The sequence below is a fragment of the Sesamum indicum genome, linkage group LG1 (genome assembly GCF_000512975.1).
Source record: "Sesamum indicum cultivar Zhongzhi No. 13 linkage group LG1, S_indicum_v1.0, whole genome shotgun sequence".
NCBI classification, from domain to species: Eukaryota; Viridiplantae; Streptophyta; class Magnoliopsida; order Lamiales; family Pedaliaceae; genus Sesamum; species Sesamum indicum.
The window spans coordinates 2210574-2230894 of NC_026145.1; the positions used below are offsets into that span (position 1 = coordinate 2210574).

The 20321-nt window shown below is 36.8% G+C and overlaps 5 protein-coding genes across 6 annotated transcripts; 3 read left to right on the forward strand and 2 right to left on the reverse strand.

Moving 5' to 3' along the window:
* On the reverse strand, positions 554–1891 carry LOC105155373. 2 transcript variants are annotated; one of them, XM_011071252.2, is made up of 2 exons: positions 1424–1891; positions 554–1263 (listed from the first exon to the last, which is right to left on the reverse strand). In XM_011071252.2, exon 2 carries the CDS (start codon positions 1256–1258, stop codon positions 845–847), a length of 414 nt encoding a protein of 137 aa, XP_011069554.1. In that variant the 5' UTR covers positions 1259–1263; positions 1424–1891; the 3' UTR covers positions 554–844. The 2 variants fall into 2 exon arrangements, with proteins under 2 accessions (XP_011069554.1, XP_011069546.1); XM_011071244.2 differs by having other exon boundaries at positions 554–1266; positions 1424–1889.
* On the forward strand, positions 4517–9083 carry LOC105155396 (polyadenylate-binding protein-interacting protein 7-like). Its single transcript, XM_011071273.2, has 6 exons — positions 4517–4751; positions 5696–6590; positions 7062–7506; positions 7607–7677; positions 8085–8209; positions 8401–9083. Exons 2-6 carry the CDS (start codon positions 5814–5816, stop codon positions 8687–8689), a joined length of 1707 nt encoding a protein of 568 aa, XP_011069575.1. The 5' UTR covers positions 4517–4751; positions 5696–5813; the 3' UTR covers positions 8690–9083.
* On the reverse strand, positions 8867–11534 carry LOC105155386. Its single transcript, XM_011071263.2, has 3 exons — positions 11272–11534; positions 10214–10445; positions 8867–9746 (listed from the first exon to the last, which is right to left on the reverse strand). Exons 1-3 carry the CDS (start codon positions 11388–11390, stop codon positions 9450–9452), a joined length of 648 nt encoding a protein of 215 aa, XP_011069565.1. The 5' UTR covers positions 11391–11534; the 3' UTR covers positions 8867–9449.
* Positions 11665–14890, forward strand: LOC105155407 (protein OVEREXPRESSOR OF CATIONIC PEROXIDASE 3). Its single transcript, XM_020695467.1, has 5 exons — positions 11665–11937; positions 12324–12701; positions 13161–13469; positions 14153–14303; positions 14408–14890. Exons 1-4 carry the CDS (start codon positions 11728–11730, stop codon positions 14300–14302), a joined length of 1047 nt encoding a protein of 348 aa, XP_020551126.1. The 5' UTR covers positions 11665–11727; the 3' UTR covers position 14303; positions 14408–14890.
* LOC105155417 (transcription factor HY5) lies at positions 16391–19203 on the forward strand. Its single transcript, XM_011071295.2, has 4 exons — positions 16391–16636; positions 17277–17448; positions 17664–17820; positions 18684–19203. Exons 1-4 carry the CDS (start codon positions 16540–16542, stop codon positions 18744–18746), a joined length of 489 nt encoding a protein of 162 aa, XP_011069597.1. The 5' UTR covers positions 16391–16539; the 3' UTR covers positions 18747–19203.

Consider the following 20321-nt stretch of genomic DNA (forward strand, 5'->3'; position numbering starts at 1 on the left):
AAATGAAGATATTTTTGTTTTCTGCTGTTCATATTCCACTTAGACCACCATGATACATGGTAGAATAGTGCTTAAGAAAGCAACCCTTGAGAGCATTTGAGTTTGTTTGATGAAAAAGAAGCTGGAGGGGACTTAGGCTGTCTCAGTCTCAACCCCACAAACCAGACCAGATATTTTTATGACATCTTTTTCCTCAGCTTTTTGCATGCTAAAAACAGTGGATTTCATATCACAGATTCAATGATCCTTGTCTTCCCATGTATCCATCTGGTTTTTGCTAACACATGTATACAAACTTGCGCCTGAAATTTCTGAATTCAAAAGGATCCAAATGTGAACATAATATCGAACTCATGTCTCTGTGTTTAGATCCAGTTCTTCAAGACCATTGTGTTCATGAGTTGATCGCGAGCCTAAAGATCGATCATCACCATTGTTGGTTTCTCCAAGAACAGAAAAGATAGATCATGACCATTGGGGTTTCTCCAAGAACAGAACAGCGCGATTGTTTTCATCCTTGATGGGTGAGCTACTACTGATGTTGAGCATAATAAAGAAGAAGAAAGTGGAAATGCCAATTACCGAAGTGGCAATGTTCCATACAATATGTGCATATTACAGATTTAAGATAAACAGAGTCGGTTCAAAGACACTAAGTTGCTTGAAACCAATGGAACAGGACATGATTCTTCGGTTACTACATAAACTAAAGCTGAACTGATATGATCTTTCTAACATTGTTTTCATGCTACCCTGAAAAAGCAGCAATTATTCAACCAACAATGATCAGTTCAATAACAATCTAATTCTACCCTCAAATTACACGAATCAATTCACATCCTCTTCAGGCATCCAGAGCAGAGAAACAGCTTTCAGATCGAACCAAACAGGGCTTCCTCACTGGGCTGGACCGTGGAGAATCCAGGCTCCTCAGAAGCAACTGTTTCACAGCAGAAATCAATTCTTCAGTAGGATTTTCAGGTGGGCTTAAGCTCCTGAACTTCTTGCAAAAACTCATGTGCTGATTCAAAGCCTCCTCATTCCCAATTCTCTTCTCTGACCTCAGCAGCTCATCCTTCACTGCCTCCGCGCAAAGCCCGCATATCCAACGCCCCGAATAACGATCACGAACACGCTTTATGTATTCCTCCGTGCACTCCTCCGTCAGCCCGCAGCACTCGCATTTAACAAAAGCGAGATCAGTTGCCTTCAACATGGCAGTTGCCGCTGCTGCTTGTTTCTGCTCCGCAACCTCCATGGAGACTACTGGCAAACAAAACCCTTGTTGAATCACAAACTTTTGTACGCAGAAATAGTAACGGAAACTGAAAATTTTTGAAATTCAAATGCGGAAAAATAAATAATGGATTCAATGATAAGAATATACTACTAATAATAGGATCTGTAGAGATCAAATCTTTACCAAAATTATCTACGGTAACTGATGAAGCTGGTTGAATCTTGAAAATCTAGTGGATTTTCAGAGCTCCTCTTGGTTTGAACCTGGATTTGCTGCTCTTTTCTTGATGGGTTGTTCTCTCTCTCTCTCTTGTTCTATCTTTCTTTCTCCCACTCACCTTCTTCTTCAACAATCTCTCCGCCGATGATCAAACGCTTGAATATCATATACATTTCAGAGAGCCCTTTTTGGCTCTTTTCTACTCTTGATTCCACTGCTGCTTTTCACTACTTAAAAACAGTTGGAATTCAGACTGAGAACTGAAGAGAAAATTAGCAGAAAAGAAGGTTCAAGAAAATCCCTTGAGCGTTTCTTTTTCATTCCCAACTCTCTGCATCTGACTCGTGTTTATCTATATCTATATTAGTCTCCCTGAAGATGTATATATATATACATACACTGGAAGTTTGTATGTCTGTATTAATGAAAGTTGGAAAGAATTTCTGAACTCTTTTTAGCAAATGTGCATTTTATCTGGAGCAATACCGACAAAATTTGCCATCGACAATCATTGGCGCTTCTGCCACTGTAATTCTTCCTGATCGTTGCATATTTTACTGCTGTCCGGACGAGTTATGATCTGCTGCTTCCTTGGGTGGAGGATTCGGTGCTCTCCAGTGTTCCTGACCCTTTATTTCATCTCATCATTTTTTGGTGGAACAATATCTTTGAATTTTTTGTTCCTCCTATATAGATATTATTTCTATACAAAACATTTAAAAAATTTATGAATTTTTTTAGATAATTGAAGAAAAATATTTATATGATTGCAAAATTCTTATCCTAATAAGTATATGATCTAACTAAATTAATTATAAAATAAATATAATACGTTAACTATATAATTATGAATTATAGATCAATCACCCTATAAATATATTATACAATTAAATTCAACGTGAACTAAAATTTTCGACAATATGTCTAAATTATTAGTATTTTCCTTTTCATGATAAATATAAACTTTTTACTAGTATTTGACGTAGGACGGCGGTACAGAGGATTAAAACAAGTCACTGCCAGTGACAGAGTGCCAGCTGTGATGTGGGGCGCAGGGAAAAATACGCCATAACCAAAAAGGAGTCCCACGTGTTTTTGAACGCGTGGGGTCACCGCTGTTCCAAATAATGCCAGAACGTGTCACTCTCTGCCTATTCTTACTTCCTCTTAAATGCTAATTTACCATAACATATTTTAGTAAAAAGTGTGTTACTATTTTGTAAAGTAAAATGGGAGTCTTCATTTTAACTATTTTCTACTCTATGAATTGTCATTGTCATAATATTTCATTTGTCCTTACATGCCCATCCCCTATATGTTTGAAAATTTATCTATTTGTGTTTTATCTTACATAAAAATATTTGATTTTCATCTAAAAGTTATCTAATTACTCGTCTTGGGGAGTTACCGCAGCGAATTCTGAATATAGGGTTGTTCAATATATATATATATATTAATTACATGTATTCCCTATTTAAAAATATAAAATTATATTTACGCTCCTTCAGAAAATCTCTATTTACTCTCGACCCCTTCCGTTAGGATTTGAATGAAAAGTGCTGGAGTTAGCAAACAAAATTATATAAATTTTTATTTTTTTTCCCTATATTTAATATTTATATATATTTTTGTATATTTATAAAAAAGATAAATGTCATATCTACATATGAAGTGAGATTAACATCATTATATTTTTTTGTTTATAAAAATAATTATTGCCCTAGAATATTAAATAAGGGATAAAATTAAAAATTTATGTGATTATTTTTTTAACTTCAGTAATTTTTTTGTCCAAACCTTAATGAAAAAACATCATGTTATATCACATTTTTTTAATAAAATTTAAGTGTAATTAATCCTTAAAAAAAAAAAAAAAGTGTGACTATCCCATGATTCACCATAAATTTGAAAACCTCATAAGTATATGTCTGGAAATATATATTGAGGCTAAACCCATCAAACACAGCCTCTCAAAGCTTGTACCAATCTTGATGTATCAATTATCATTCCCTGTTTTATTCTTTCACATGCTTGGACTATAATAGAAATTGATAGCCTTCATCACAAACAGGCCCTTAGCCCACTTAACTATTTCTTCCATTTTTCAAAAAATAAAAATAAATAATTTCAATTTCGATCAGCATCATAAAATCAAAATATACCCTCGTCATCATAATTCACTTACAACGATCCTCACAGATTATCGAATTAAATTATCAACATATTGACAAATAAAAATGAATTCATGCTCGAAAGCTACCCGTTTTATTCTCTTATCCCATTTTTTTCTTTTTTTTATAAAGAAATGTTTTGCAATTACAATGGATTATGGTATAATTAACTTAAGTTGAATCAAACATGAATTGATCTATATTTTATTTCAGGGACCCAATGATTTATTTCTTGATAATTCATAAATAGGGTTGTGATAGTTATCCTTATCATTGTGCACAATTTATTGCAACCAGTGATATTCTTCACTTATATTAATGATGATGATGTCCTAATACTACTATTAAGCCATTGTTTCAATACTTGACACATGTTATCATAGTTTAGAAAAAGGGTACAAAATTTAAATAATTATAACTAAATAACCTGAGTCAATTAATACACACAAACACATGAAAATCAATAATATATTATTAAAAGAGAAAAATTAATGGTATTTTAATTTAATGGTTAAGATTAAAATTAAAATCCTATGAATAAGTTTTAGGTTATGTGTTTGACTCTCATCGGATATATAAATATTTTTACTTTATTCTATTTGAATATTTTTATTATTTTATATGAATTATTATAATTTATTATTTGATGTCTTGACGTGAATTATTGTAATTAATTTATAAATATTATAAAAAAAATAAAGAAGGAAAAGGGGCAAAAGAGGAAAAGAGAAAAGATGAGAAGAGAAGAGGTGGTAGGAAGAGAGAGAAATGAAAAGCCTGAAATAGAGATAGAAAGATTAGACAGAGAAGAAAAAGATACCCCCACCCCCCACCCCCCCCTCTCTCCTCCACCCTCACTTCTTCACAACCCGAAGACACCCCCCCCCCCCATCCCCCCCTCTCTCCTCCACCCTCACTTCTTCACAACCCGAAGACCAAAAATTACAAGAAAAATAGAATATACAGAAATTTTTCTATCTGGGTTTAAGATATACTGATATATACAGACGCTCACTCTCTTTTTTCTGTTATTTTATCTTTTTAGAATTCTCTCTCTCTGTGGTTTTTGTAGTTTATGGATGCCGTTGACATGGTTTCTTTCATCACAGAGCTTCGTGAAGGTATATTCGGAGAACCCAGATCTTGTTTTAGTTAAACTGTTTTATGTTTCTATGGTAATTTCTGGTTCAGATTTTAAGAGATCTATAAAGATAAGTTTCGTGGTTGAAGTTCAAAGCTTTTACTTTTTTGTTTTTCTTTACTTGATCTTTGTTTTGTATTGGGTTGGTGAATTTTTTTGATTATAGAATAAATTCGTTTTCTACCCTCTTTTTTTTTTGGTTAAAAGTTGTAATCTTTTGTAGTGAGTTTAGCATGGTTGGTTGCTGCTGGTGATGAATGTGTTGGTTGTTTATAGATAACAAGAACTTGAAAGTTTTCTTTTTTCTTGATTTCTTCCCGATATCTTATTGTTGCAATTAAGAATTCGGTTTTGGTTGCTCTAATTGTGCATGGTTTTTGTATGGTCTTTTGGTTTGTATTTGATATGTTGTTGTTCAGTTTTCTAAATATTGCAGTTCCAGTAACTGAATCCGCCATCTGCAGAAGAAAAGAGATTCTAACTGTTCTTGTCTCACTTAAACTAGTTGTTGTGTTGAATTATGTTTCTGTTGCTTTTTATGGCAATGTGATTGCATAATCTTTAGACTTCTTTGCCAGAATCTGAAAATGATTCGATCATTAATTGGGCGTATACTGATTACATTTCCCGTAGCTACTAATTTGATAATTGATTACATGTCCCCTAGCTACTACGTTGATAATTGATTACATGTCCTGTAGCTACTAATTTGATAATTGATTACATGTCCTGTAGCTTCCTGAATGTGTATAAGCGTGTAATACCTCTCTAACCTATTATTTAATATCACTGGGTTTATGAGTTATTGATTTTTGCGCAATTTTGTTCAGCGAGTTGTTGTATGTCTTCTCCGTGTACTAATGACCTTTGAAAATGTTAATCCTGTACAACAGTTGGAACTCTAACAAGGAATTTCATCTACAGGGTTTGGCTGACACATACCCAATATTACGATTTCAGTTAGTCCAAATCGGAAGATTTTTGTCTTTTTATGTGGAAAGCCATTTCATTTCTTATTTAGAAACCTAAAAGGAGAAGAAGAATGTACTTATCAGGAAAGGGAGCTTCTTCTGGTGACAAAAAGCTTAGTGTTGCAAAGGCAACTTTGAATCCCAATGCCACAGAATTTGTTCCTTTCGCTCTCAGGTCACCTACAACAAGCATTAGCAGTTCAGATGCATCCTCAAAATATGCTACCATCGCTGCTTCCGCTCCAGGAAAAGGTATATTAGATAGGTCTGAGTCATCAGTTTCAAATAACTCTGATGACGAAGCCCAACAGTACTGGCGCCTTCAGCTCCCAGATGATATTACTCCCGACTTTAAGGTTATGGGCATAGATGATACACAAGGGATCAATAGCCTATCATTTTCAAGCTTGTCCTTGACTGATATTGATGAAGGTTCAAGATATTCTCCTTCAACAGGCAGTGGGTTTATGTTGAAGGAGCAGCAAGTGTTATCACCTCGCCCTGCTAATGACAATAGTTTTGCTGAGAAGCTTAGATATCCTATCTCATCCTATGGAGAATATCAATCGCCTACAGGGTTTCATCCTTCACTTGCTAAACCTTGGGACCAACAGATTGTTGGCAGTGATCAGCTTGTTGCAAGAGAAGGACTTGATAGTGGAAATCCAAGACAAGCTTTCTTAGGCGACTTGTCAAATGAGCAATTATTGGTCGACAATGCACATGTGAACCCTCTTGAGATTTTGGCTTCACAATTTCCTGGTTTTGCTGCTGAAAGTCTTGCGGAGGTGTATTTTGCCAATGGAGGTGATTTAAACTTAACAATTGAGATGCTTACTCAGCTTGAGGTAGGCTATTTGTTCAGTATTGATATTTGTGTATTGTGGATGTCAAGTATGGTAGCATATCTGTAATTCTTACATGATATAAATATTAAGATGGTGTAAATCTTTAACTTAATGAGCTGATATAAATTGCAGCACCCAACAAATCTAAGTGTGAGTGTTAATCCCTGAAGAAAAAGATGTGTATTTGTGTAACTGTTGGTTTTGTACGATTTGCATTGGTTTACGTTATTGTAGAAACTTTGGCCTGCCAATATTTAGTCCAAAACATTAGGTTGGCGAGATTTTTTGTTCTCATCAAAACACAATTGAATATTGAGAATAGAACCAAGGAATGGCTTCCTAAAGGGCAAGCTTTTCCTGTCGGTCGCTCTTCGAGAAATTGTTTTGTGATTTCTAGGTGATGGATGGATGTATTATTTGCTCCGTAGCTTGCTATTTGGATTTCAGGACATATTGAACTTGTGCTTGCAGCTTCAGGTTGATGGAGGGTTAAATCAGAATTCAAAAGCCTTGTCTTCTCCAAACCTTAGTGCGATGGATTTTCCTGCCCTTTCTGTGAGAGATAGTCAAAATGACTTGGCAAAATTTGCTGGTGATGGTCTTCATCAAAATGGTAGTCCTTATCGGTCTTCAGAAAAGCAAGGGGCATTATTCTTCAGATCCAATTCTTTCATTCCATCAAGTGGGGCTACGGATTTTGCTTCAGCTGTAAGAAAAATGGCATCTCAAGATTCCAGCATGTGGAAGTATGAGAGAAATGGTTCCTCAGGCGCAAGCACTGGATCAAGTAGGACTTCACAGGTCCTGGCAAGTTCATATAGCAGTGGCCAGAGTAGGGGTATCTATGCTGATAAGTTGCAAAGTCGAGGATCAACTCATGCATCTCCGATGTGGCTTGAGACTGGAGAAGCAGTCGGTAATGATTTTGGCAATAGATTTTAACTTGCTCTCTAAAACTTTAATTGTGGGAAAATGCTCTATGCTAGTATACGTCTCTAACTTTGTTGAGCGGGCAGCAAATATGTACTCTGAAATGCGGGAGGAAGCTCGTGATCATGCACGCGTACGTAATGCATACTTTGAGCAGGTATATTCTATGTGAGTGTCTGAAAGACCTGAAAATGAATAGGAAGAGAATAAATTTGGAAAACAAAATAGTTTTTTATTTTTGGGGCATAGCACTTGATTAAATTTTACCAATGACCTTTTATTCTGCGTGTGTTGATTAATGGAGAGGCCAGCAAGCAGCAATGATTCAATTCGATCTTGATCAAGATATTTTGTTTTGTTTTCTACTAGAAATTTGTTACATGACATTTGAAGATTGTGCTTTACATATCATGACACATTTTATGTGGAGTAAGAATGGACCTTAAGTAGCTATCCATACACTCTCTCTGTGCATGTGTTATAGAACCCCAGAATTGTATGTACTGGTGAACTGCATTGTGCTCCCTTGTTTGATCATGTCTGAAATATTCCATGTGAGATTAGGCACGGCAGGCATACCTCATTGGTAACAAAGCCTTAGCCAAGGAGTTGAGCCTTAAAGGACAGTTGCACAACATGCAGATGAAAGCAGCTCATGGGAAGGCACAAGAAACTATTTATCGTCAGAGGTTTGTTGCTTCTGGACCACGCTACCACTCAAAGTTTTTATTGTGTAAAACTATAATTTTTGGCCATCTTGCATTGGCAATACTAAATATAAGAATACAAACGACGGAACGACAGAGCAGACCCCTCAGAAAATAAATCCTCACATTGAGATGATCTCATTCCTTTGTGTTCCATTTGACTAATTTTGTAGGAATTCTGACATTCAGACAAATGGGAGAGAGAGAATGATTGACCTGCACGGTCTACATGTGAGTGAAGCTATTCATGTGCTCAAGCGTGAGCTGGCAGTGATGAAGAATGCAGCCAGGTCAATGGACCAATGTTTGCTGGCTTACATATGTGTTGGGACTGGTCACCACACCAAGGGTTCTCGAACTCCTGCTCGACTCCCAACTGCCGTCCAGCGCTACCTGCTAGAGGAGGAGGGTCTTGACTACTCTGAGCCACAGCCGGGGCTCCTTCGAGTTCTCATATACTGAACCAGAAAGGTATAGGAGATTTTTGACAGTGCATTATCACTCAACCCATGTGGAGGGGAGAAGAAAAGCGAAAATGAAAAAAAAGAAAAAGGAAAATAAAAAAAAAGGAATGTTGTATCTGTAAATGGGGAAAAATGGAGTAGGATAACTCTGCAGAAGGGAAAAGGTAAAAGAAGAAAAATAAAATTAAAGGATGTTGAAAGGTAAGAGGAAGGCAGCTGTCTGTACCATTACTGTGTAGTTGGCCGAAGTCATTTTGTAGCTGACAGCAATTTGCATCGGCCTCTTTTTGTAACTTTTGTACCGTTTTCTTTTGTTTATTCTCTTTTAGAAAATATTATGCAGATGTAACTGATAGAATTCTTTCAGATGATAGCTCAAGTTTCTCCAATTATTTCGAGTATAGTTAATAGTCTTTATTTCAGGTTGGCGGCTGAGAACATAAGCATTCAGGCTTTTCATTTTCGGTTTGCTCAGTAAATTTTTTGGATAGATTGGGTGTGACTCCCTCTGTCCATCCAAGGCCATGAGATTGTTGGTTTGGGGTGATAAAATCATTCGCCTTGTGTAATGTAATGTAGCATGACCTGATTTCAGACATGACAAGATGGGTGGATTAAGATGTGCTTTCCAAATATTTGGAAGGTACAAAGGAAGTCTGTAAGATGAATTAAGACACTGAACGAAAGATCCCACAGCTGATGCATCATAGGTAAGAATCTTGAGAATAAAATAAAATGCCATATGTGCATCATCTTAATCATTTGAGCTTGGATTTTGTAGTGCCCTTGAGAGGCCTGGCAACAGGTTGAGCCGTAACACTTTTCACTACCTTCTTCATATCATATTTTACTGATAAGAAAGCACAGATCAATGCTATCAACATTGTCGGGTAGACAAATACTGCAGTTGTTGGATCTGTGTTTGCGGGCTTTGCAAGAATGCCCTCCTTGACAAGACCCCAGATGACTAGAAGAGTTCCGAACATGCTCATCCTCCCAGGTTTTATAATACCAATCAGGGAACCGGCCACACAGAAGTAACTTCCAGCAAGAACCTGGTAAAAAACAATTATCAGCACGAAGGAAAAAGAAAGAGATAATAACTGTGAACTACTCGATGAAAACTTCAGGCAGTATAACTAGACATGAATGTTTGCTTATTTTAATCAACATAGCACTCAAAACATACCATTTTGAATAATTCCTAAGGCTTTAAAGGCACCTTACGAAGAAATGAAATGAGGACAGTGTGAATGAGTTGTAAAATTAATCATGGGAAATCCACGGCACATGGTCTACATGTGAAAAATGGAAATCCATGTGCTACTGTTGCATTAGAGCAATTGTGGGATTGTCAGTGTTGCTGACAGGAACAAACATAGAATCAGATAGAAGAAGATGCATGAGAAATTTATCATATACCTCACAGTATGCTCAATGGATGAACTATATACGTAATATAATGAAATTTATGAGAGTAGGGAGGGACAGAATAAGCAGAAACCGAAAGTATAAGCTCAACCTCCAGGCGTTGTAGGTCAACTACGGCAGAGGCCTCCTTTATCTCAGTCAAGTTGTAAATGCTCAGCAGATTATTCCAGCTTGGCACAGTTGTATTATTTAGGAGGCCATTTAGAATGGCCCCAGGGTACAAAAGACCCTTCACCACTGGAAGAGGAAAGACCTCGCTAGCAATCAACTGCGAAGATGTCACTTGAACAGGGGTTGTACACATGCCAGATCTACACTGAATCCTGAGAAATACGGAAAATGTGGAAGCAAAAACCAATGCAAAAATCGAAAAAAACATGCTTGTTATGACAAAAATGACATTTCCTAGCTTTTCCTTGCTTCAAAATTACACAAAATACAAGATGATGTTTATAAATTTATGCTCATGAAGGTCCAGTCACATAACACACTTTGACTACTTTTCCTTTTTTTTCCTCTAAAAGATGCTCGTTTAAGAAATGAAATACAATATTATTAGGACAAGTCATTTGTTTGAACAGACAGGAAATTGCAGTTCAGGAATCAGAAATATATTCACTAGCTGCAGCAACTAACTCCAATTCATCTACCAGCAGGCATTGAAAAATTCATAGTAGATATAATCCTAGTATCATGAATTGGCTGATAGAACACTAGGTAGCAGGATTTCCTGGATGATTTCAACTTCATTAGCAAATTTTATCATTACAAATTTTTTTTTTCGCCTCCAAACATTAACATGCTCTTCTATTTCATTAACAACACTCCATCCCAATATGATGTCCGAAGTGAGTTCAAATACAAATCCAGATCTTAGATACTACAACACAGATAAGTAGAAAAACAGAGGATTTCACAGCTAAACAATTTACCATACATGAGCATACATCACTCTCCCATGAACATGAAAAGACAAAAAAGTAGACAATTCCGATATATTACGATCAGATCCCAAAACGAATAAAGAGCACCCGGATGGTTCAACCAGAACTCACAGAATCAAGAACTGAGAAGCAATAGTCCATTCTATAATGGTAAAAGCTAAAAAGCTAGCGAAAGATTGAAACTTTTTTTTCTCTAAATGGTTACCTGAAAAGTGGGACCTGAAAAACGATGAGGAGAAAATATATGCGACATGCATATTTTGATAGGTTGCTCCACTTCCCATTTGACGAAGTTATGGTTGTAGAAGTAGTAGTAGTCGCCATTGCAGTTGCGGATAGATTTTTTGACAGACAGTGTGGGGGTTGTGTGTGTGTGTGACACAGAGAGAGAGAGAGAGAGAGAGAGAGAGAGAGAGATGCAGATTGCTTGGAGTTGGGACCGTCCGAAATTAGAAAGTCAACCTTTGATCCTTGAATAAGAATGTCGGGGAGCTGTTTTTACGCGCGTCTTACTCATCTTAGCTTAAAGTCGTGTCACAACTATGACACGTGCCTTCTTGTCGCCAATTCGAAAATAAGAATGTCATTTGATAAGTAAAAGCGTGTGTTTACACAGCAGATAGATATTTAGAGTGAGGAGAAAGAAAGAAACAGGGAAAAGATGGCGTCGACAACTCTTCGGATATCCATTTCGCTCCACTCTACTGCTTCCAAGAAAGAACCCTTCTTTCTGAAGGCCAATCACACAAGTACTCTACCCCAATTTTCCCTGCTACGCCAGCCGTCGTTACGCTCCACCGGTCTCAGCTTCTCCACCCGCCGACGGCGGAGCGCCACCACCCCTTCTACCACTTCCAAGAAAATTAACAAGGTGTCAAATATAGTAATGTATTCCTCACTTTGTTGTTTGAGGGAAAAAGGATTAGGGAATTAAAGGAATTGATTTTCTTAGAAGTTAACTACTTTTTTCTTTTTTTATTTGTTAATTTTGAGATGGAAGTATTTACAAGTACAAAATGTTCATTTGTGCTCAGTAATTTACTAGTTCTATATTGAGTTGTGAGAGTTCGTGCCTGCGTGTGTCTATCTGTGTACAAGCTTGTGCGATTTTCTGTGTTCTGTGTTTATGGGAGCTTGTACTTCTGTGTTAAACGAATGTAAAACAGTGTTTGGTGTATAGGTATATGAAAGTGTTAAAAGTGAAGAAAATATCATTCAGTGTAATATCAACCTCTTGTGCTTTTGTGTTAATTGTAGAAAAAGATAACTCAGAAAAATGTTGAAAAAGATGAAGAGATAGACGAAGATGCTTTCGAGGCGCTTTTCCGTCAGCTTGAGGAAGATTTGAAAAACGATGAATTATATGGTAATGAGGTTGGTGATGATGATATAAGCGAGGAAGAGCTTGCTAAACTTGAACAAGAACTAGCAGAGGCTCTGGAGGATGATGAATTATTTGGGGCATTGAGCACTGCTGCCAATGAAGATGAAGAAGAAGATGATGATGTTGCTGATGAAGAGGATGAGAATGAAGTTGATGATGACAATGAAGAAGATGAAATGCCGATTAAGCTTAGGAATTGGCAACTCAGGAGGTTGGCCTATGCTTTGAAAAATGGTCGCCGCAAGACTAGTGTGAGTTTTACTCTGCTAATTCTCTGAATTGTACATGGTTGCTTCTTGTGATACATTATTTATTCATTAGTACTAAGTCATAATGCGGGAGAATGTTTTGAAATCAGGGTTCTTATTAGTTGCTTTCTATCTTATATGACTATGAAAACAATCTTCTTGATGATTTGCTCTTTCATTTTCATTGTGTTAAGATTGTAGGAACCCCTTTTTCTTTCCTAATTGCTGGCTACATAATTGTAAGATGTCATGTGAATAGTTTTTCCACTTGGACCTAAAATTTCATTTTAAAACAAATGTATATTTTGTTGTATAACCTGCTACATTAAGCTTGTATGTTCCTCTTTCATAAGCTATCCATGATGAACTCTGGAAGTTAGGAACATTTGTTCTTCCAGATACACTTCCTAAAATTCTCTTGCCTTTATTGATCTTGATAATTGCTCTGCTCTTTTCTTGCAGATCAAGAATCTTGCTGCGGAGCTATGTCTAGATAGAGCTGTTGTTCTGAAATTACTTCGTGACCCTCCTCCAAATCTTGTCATGATGAGTGCTACTTTACCTGATAAACCTGTTTCAACAATCTTGGACCCTGTGGAGAAGCCCGTCGAAACCGTTCCATTGGAGACAAAGACACATTCGACGAAGCCTGAAGTTGAGGTGAAAGTACCAGTTCATGTCATGCAAAGCAACTGGTCTGCTCGAAAGAGGCTGAAGAAAGTACAAGTTGAAACTCTTGAACAAGTCTACAAAAGGACGAAGCGTCCAACTGTGAGTAAAACTACTTTTAAAACATATATCATGCAATTCTTGCACTGAAAGAAGTATCACAAATGATAATCTATGCATAATGACATCTGAGCAAATAATATGTGGAATGAGTTCACTTCAGTAGCTTAGGGGTTGGTCAAATCTATATTGCATCTATTTCTACCAAATTTGGTATAGAAGTGCTTGGTGTCCGGAAGATTTATACTCATGTTCTGAGGAAATCAGTACTAGAGGTCGAGATACTTACATTCCCAAAGATTTCTAGCTACCTACATAACATGCCTCATCAGTTGTAATAAACATTATAAGGTATAGAACAAGACATGGATTCATTAAAAGCTGACGTGGACAGAGTCCTGTTGACCACTGGACCAGAGGACAGGAGAGGATAACATGTGTCTAAACATTATTCTGTGCCCAAAATTGTTCTTGCAACAAACCAAACTTGGTCTAAGGAGGGTTGGATTCTGATGCACTCGCTAATGGTTAAGCCACTTATTTTATAGCAACTATGTCTTATTCTTTTATTTGTTTCTTCATGCACTGCAGAAGACAAATATCTTTTGAAGTTAAGAGTCGCAAAATAGTCCCTGGTCACCTTAGGTCATTTTTGTAACCATTCTTTCGATTCCAGACTGAAAGGTTTTATTCATATGTTATTCTATGTCTTAAAAACATTGCAGAATGCCATGATTAGCAGCATCGTCCATGTGACAAACCTGCCCCGGAAAAGAGTTCTGAAATGGTTTGAAGATAAACGAGCTGAAGAGGGAGTACCTGAACTTCGCCTTCCATATCAACGCTCTGGTCCTGAATCTGTCTTCACCAGCTAAGGCATTCCCTGTTTTTTACATGCAATTTACACCTCAGAGCTGTGTATAGAAGACCTATTTCCCTGAGCACCCCCACGATTTTATGAGATCACTAAACCTCTGTAGGTGCGTGGAGCTGCTGACCAAGTAACATGGCTTTAATCGCAGAAAATGCAAATCATAGCCAATTAGCTGGCAAATGTACGCAGGCGGACATGTACCTAATTGTTCTATTGCTTTTAGTTGATTTTAATAATTAACTTATTTACTTGTTACAGCGTAGGGTCCTTATGTTTATCAACTTTGATGCTGTACCCAAAACATAGTACATAAGCATGTTATTGTAAGATTTAAGGAGAATTGTATACGACTCTATGATTGAAATATCATAAGAGATAGGAGATGCCAAAGATGAAAGGAAGGAGAGGGCATCCAAGCCTATCCCATCTAGTCTGTAATCCGTAGCACGTACCCTGATGCCACCCCTATGCCGGTCCTGTAGAGCGAGTTCCTTTTGTTTGAGTCTATGAAACTCCGTGAAGCAAGGACGCTTTTATCTTTTAGCGAGTGTTAAGTTCTTGGCCTTGTTGTGTCACGAAGGCACGAAAACATTTGATTCTTGCTTTATTTCTTTTTTTTGCGGATTATTTGCTATTTTCATTTCACACAGTTGGATGAGCGTAGATTACAACGACCTTTCTGAGGTTTGGTACTTTCCTGTTGTATGAAAAATTTCAAATACCCTCTGTGATGTTTGATAAAATTATGTAATTCTTGGATGAAGATATAAAATTGTCAATTTGTCTTTATTGTAATTTTTTCATTTTTTCTAAAAAATATTAGAAATTTGTAAAAAATCGAATGGGGTGGATGAAAAATTATAAAAAAATTATTCTCTCAGTCTATAAAAAATTAGAAATAAAATTATAATTTTTAATCTACACAGATATTTTGATTAGTTCATCACAAAAAAGTAAATAAAAACTTAATGAATTGGGTTAGTTAGTAGATGGGTATTAAAATTAGAGAGTATTAATAAGTTTACAAACAACAAGAAAATATTTATAATTATACCAAAAGTGATTGAAGATGGTTGTAATTAAACTTAATTTCTGGTGAGTAATGAGTATGAGCCAACTTCAGTTTCACGTATTGGGGAGACTAGTCTGAAAAAGTTGCAGGGATGGGGAGAATAAATGTGGATGGCATGCGGATCACTACAAAATCACATTGATGATGTCTCCTTCCCCTTTCTTTTACAAAACAAAAGAGTAGTTCAAGACATACCATATTCCTAGCTTGGAATATCCATCAAACCCCACATCATCTTCTATCATACAAATATCAACTTCCCCTCAATAAACTACACGCTTAATTACATATATATCTTTTAAATAAAGCAATTATATTTTTTCCTCAATAAATCTTAAACTAAAAAAAATCATTGTTACATGACACTCTCTCGTTGTGGTCTGGATGGAAAATACCGACGTTAACAACTATATAAGTTTTTAATTTAATAATTTTGAACTTGTAAGAAAAAATATAATAATGTTAACCTTATTCCTCGCACACAAACACACACGTCCATACACATTACATTTATCCTATCGTAAATATATAAATATATATTAAATGAGGGAAACAGTATAAATTTATGTAATTTTTTTTATTGAGATTAATATTTTCTATCCAAGTCTTAAGGGAATAATGTCAATTATAAATAGAGAATTTTTGAGAGCGTGTAAGCATAAATTTAAAAGTTTTTGAGTGAGTGTATGATTCTATATTTTAAGGGGTCAAAGTGTAATTAATCTGAAAGTAGTAGTAAGACTTTCCTTAACCAGCACTGCAGGCCCAGGCCCAAACACGTTAACTGATGTGGTCCCAATTCCCTGCACTCTACTCTAAGCCGTTCCTTTGTACTTCGATCCAAGGGTTCGCAGTCCTCCACGGTCCGAACTCATACACCTTTGATTAATCTAACACGTTGTGGCTCACAACACTGCCACGCTCATCAATTTAGCGCGTTCGATCAAACTCAATCCAACGGATACTGTAGCATCCGAGTTTCGGTTCTTTTTGTCTCTCAGCAAGTCTGCAACATTTCCGTCCCGCTCTTTTTTTCTTTCTTCTCTCTCTCTGACAGCTAAAAATATCTTAGCTGAAATTCTCTCTCCGTAACAAATTTATTAAATTCTTTCTCTCCCTTTTGTAAGTTATCTTTTTCTTGGCTGGTTTTCTATTTTTGAAGGGAGATGCAAGAGCAAGCTACAAGTTCTATTGCAGCCAGCTCGTTGCCTTCTAGTAGTGAGAGATCTTCTAGCTCTGCCCTTCATCTCGAAGTCAAAGAAGGTCTCTATCTCATCTTTGTTGAGTTCTTTTCGTTATACTCTGTAATGGGATCTCTTAGAAATTGATTTTTACAATGTAATGATGCTGGAAAGCTTTAGTCTTTTTTTCAAGAACTGTTTTTTCTGCATTTTTCTGGTGGGTTCAAATCAAGCCCTGTGATTTTCTTGGAAAATGTTGCTTCATAAATCTCTGTGTGTGTGTGTGTGTGTGTTAATGGCTGTTTTTTCATTTAAAAATTGAATCTTTTGCTCTGTATGACTGGCACAAGTTTTGCCCCCCCGAAGAGCTTTTTGATTGGTCAATTCTTGAGCTGGCTGTAAATCATGGTTCCTGCCCGTCTGCTAACAAGATCACAGCCCTTTGGCTTTTGATGTATCAGCGGGGAAAGTTGAACTAACCCAATTTCAGTCTGGAGGCTGATGCATTTATGAGTGTGTTTAATTTCATAAGTGTAGGTCGCTGGGTTTTGGTAAAGTTTAAATGATATCTCCTCTGGATTTTGAAGAATATGAAATTTCTTTATTTGGATTGAACGTGCATTTTCCTTAAATCCGAAAAACTGGCGTTACAGAGAGATCTTGTTATGGATCATAGCTACGGGTTGATGTATTTTAAGATTTTTCTCTTGAACTTGTTGAAGGCATGGAGAGTGATGACGAGATAAGAAGAGTGCCGGAGATTGGAAGTGAAGCCGCCGGTACAACAACTTCTGGTCGTGACGGTTCAGTGGCCGGTCCAACCCAGCCATCGGCGGTGGGTTCAAAGAGGAGAGGGAGAAGCCCTGCTGACAAAGAAAACAAGAGGTTAAAGAGGTAAGTTAAGATAAGCGTATCGTTATCCAATCATATCCAGCCACATCATCACTGCTCTGCTAATAATCTTTGGTCCCCCTTTAAAGTCAGCATTAATGCATGGTGATGGGTATAGGAAATGGACACCTGGGCTGTTTAGGACATCTCTGTCTTGGTCTGAGGCCTTTTTTTTTTTTTTTTTAATTATGTGTATTTGTTATTTTTTTGTGGGAAAGGTTATTGAGGAACAGAGTTTCAGCACAGCAAGCAAGGGAGAGGAAGAAGGCTTATTTGATTGATTTGGAGGCAAGAGTCAAAGAGTTGGAAACTAAGAACGCGGAGCTTGAAGAAAGGCTCTCCACTTTGCAAAATGAGAACCAAATGCTTAGACAGGTAGTTTTTCCACATTCCTATCATCCATTTTTCTCTTTATCCAAGTCACCATCGATCATCATTTCAAGAATGTCATAGTTCATGCGTGGTTAATGAAGCACCTTGTGCTTGATATTGGATTTTCTTACTCTGCCCTTCCAGATTAATTCATATGTATCAACATTGTTCTCAGATACCATATCATTAATCCATTGGTCAATAGTAATCTTGGTCGTGTGAAGTTTGAAATTTGGCAACGATAAAAGGACTTGTAGTTCATGTTAATGGGGATGAAAGTTTCTCTAGTGTATTTTTAAATAGAAAGGAATGAGCCAAACAAAATTCATCCCATAATTTTTTTCCTCCTGGTAATTTGGTCCATATTTTATGTTTTTGTCTTCATCTTATTCTCATTGTCAATGTCATAATTCTTGTACCGATGGATCATGGTTATCTTTTACTATGAAAAGAAGATTTTGAAGTACAGTTGTTCCTGTTCGCAAGACCTCAGGTAGTTTTATTGATACCCCACGATTTCCTTTCAGAATATTATTGGGAGCATGTAGAAATCAATGCCAATGAAACAGGCACTGCCTTTGACCACATGTCTCTATATATGATCATAAAACGATCATACTTCCAAGTTCCAACTATCTGAATCTCGTACCCCAGCTCAAAGATATGGAAATCAGAACCTGATAGTATCACGAGAAAAAACGAACCATTTCTTTCACACTTCTAGTTACTGTACTGGACTTGATATAGGTGGATCATTATCGGCGGGTATACATTGTCTTCCGAAGAATAGCCCGCCCACAATTCATACATTTGCTTATCGAACGGGATGAAGATGTTGCCATAACCTGTTTATTCATGATTTACAGATACTGAAGAACACAACTGCAGGCTCACAACCGGGATCTTGCAAAGGAACCGGAGATAATTAAGGAGACAAGGGAGAGTCGATTGTTATAGTTAATGTCTTCATGAGTAGGCCTACTACTGAAGTTGATTATGGATTTAGGATGATGATGTTGCTGCTGATATTGTATGGAAGAAGGGGTTAAAGATTGTGACAGTGAAGGTGAAGATGAAGTCAGTTCCCATGTTTTAAGGAGAAGAGATAGTTGTCGATGCTGGAGGCAGTTCTTACTAGAAAACCATCTCATTTTGATAAATATATTTATTTTAAAACCTGATTGACCAAAGGTCCAAACCTCATTAACATACAATCAGCAGCTGGTAGGCTATGATGCATGATGTATTGGATGAAGCCTATAGGTTATCACGGAATGTTAATTTACCAAAATGCCCACACAAGAAGATATATATGTATTGGATGTCAAATTTGTAGTTTGTATAAATATTGTAAAAATGCCAAAGTGGGATCCATATTAGACAAGATATCATTGTCATCATATTAATTCCTCTTCTAACACACTATTTAACTCTTCTCTCTTCAAATGCCAAAGCCTATGAGTCTATGACATATAAAGCTATGGCATGATGATATGAAAGTATCCATCTTGCCCCTTAGCCTTAGCCGGAACCGCCCGTTTAAAAAAAAATGACGACAAGACGATATGAAAGCTGTCATCTTCTCAGTCTATGACATATTAGGTGGCACATACATATTTTAATTGTATAGCTATAGCCTTGAAAAATGGGTAATTTCACTGCTGATATATAATATTGTCTATAAACTGAGAAACGATTAAGCACCCAAAAGCAAAGCCCAATCTCATCTCGTTAGAAATGGGCTTCCCAAACCAATTTCAAACACTGTAAATAAATGAAAATGGCCCTACTCAAAGCAAAACACATCCAAGTCTCACTTGTGCAGCTAGGTACTATCTGTGATTGATAGGACGTTATATCTGTCTATAATCACAATTAATTGATATATATATATATATATAATATTAGGAAAGTAGGTACTTTCACATATCAATATTTGTTTAAAATTTCATATAATAATTTGTTCGATAGAAGGGAAGTGGATTTTTTCCCGTCTAATGAGAAAGTGCTTGATGATTTGGGTGATCTTCCTCCATATCTAAAAGGTTATTCGCCCAATCATATTGCCGTGATTATAAGTTTGCTTAAGTGACCTTCTTTTGACTCGGGTGAGAATTTAGAGGGGTATGTCTGATTTTGAGGTGAACTCAACGGGGTCTAAATGTAGCGAACAATTTGATGAAATCGCATATAGAGGTGAGGATGGCAATGCCTACGCGGAGCCCTATGAGAGTGATGATGAGGTTATGAGTGGGGAAGAGGAAACAGAAAGTTGGGGGGAAGAGGTTGAAAGTGACAGTGAGGAGGCCCAAGTTACCGAGGCGTTGGGCCAAGTGTAGTTATTGCGTTGGGAGTTGAGGATGGGAGGCATCAAAGCGTTCCTCACTGTCGCATTCCACGTTGTGATATAGTAGATATCAGGACATGTGACAGTGTTTTGACTCGAGAGTAGCTTGCAATCATTCGCGAAACTTTTAGGGTACCTTCCGCCCACAAGTTTATTC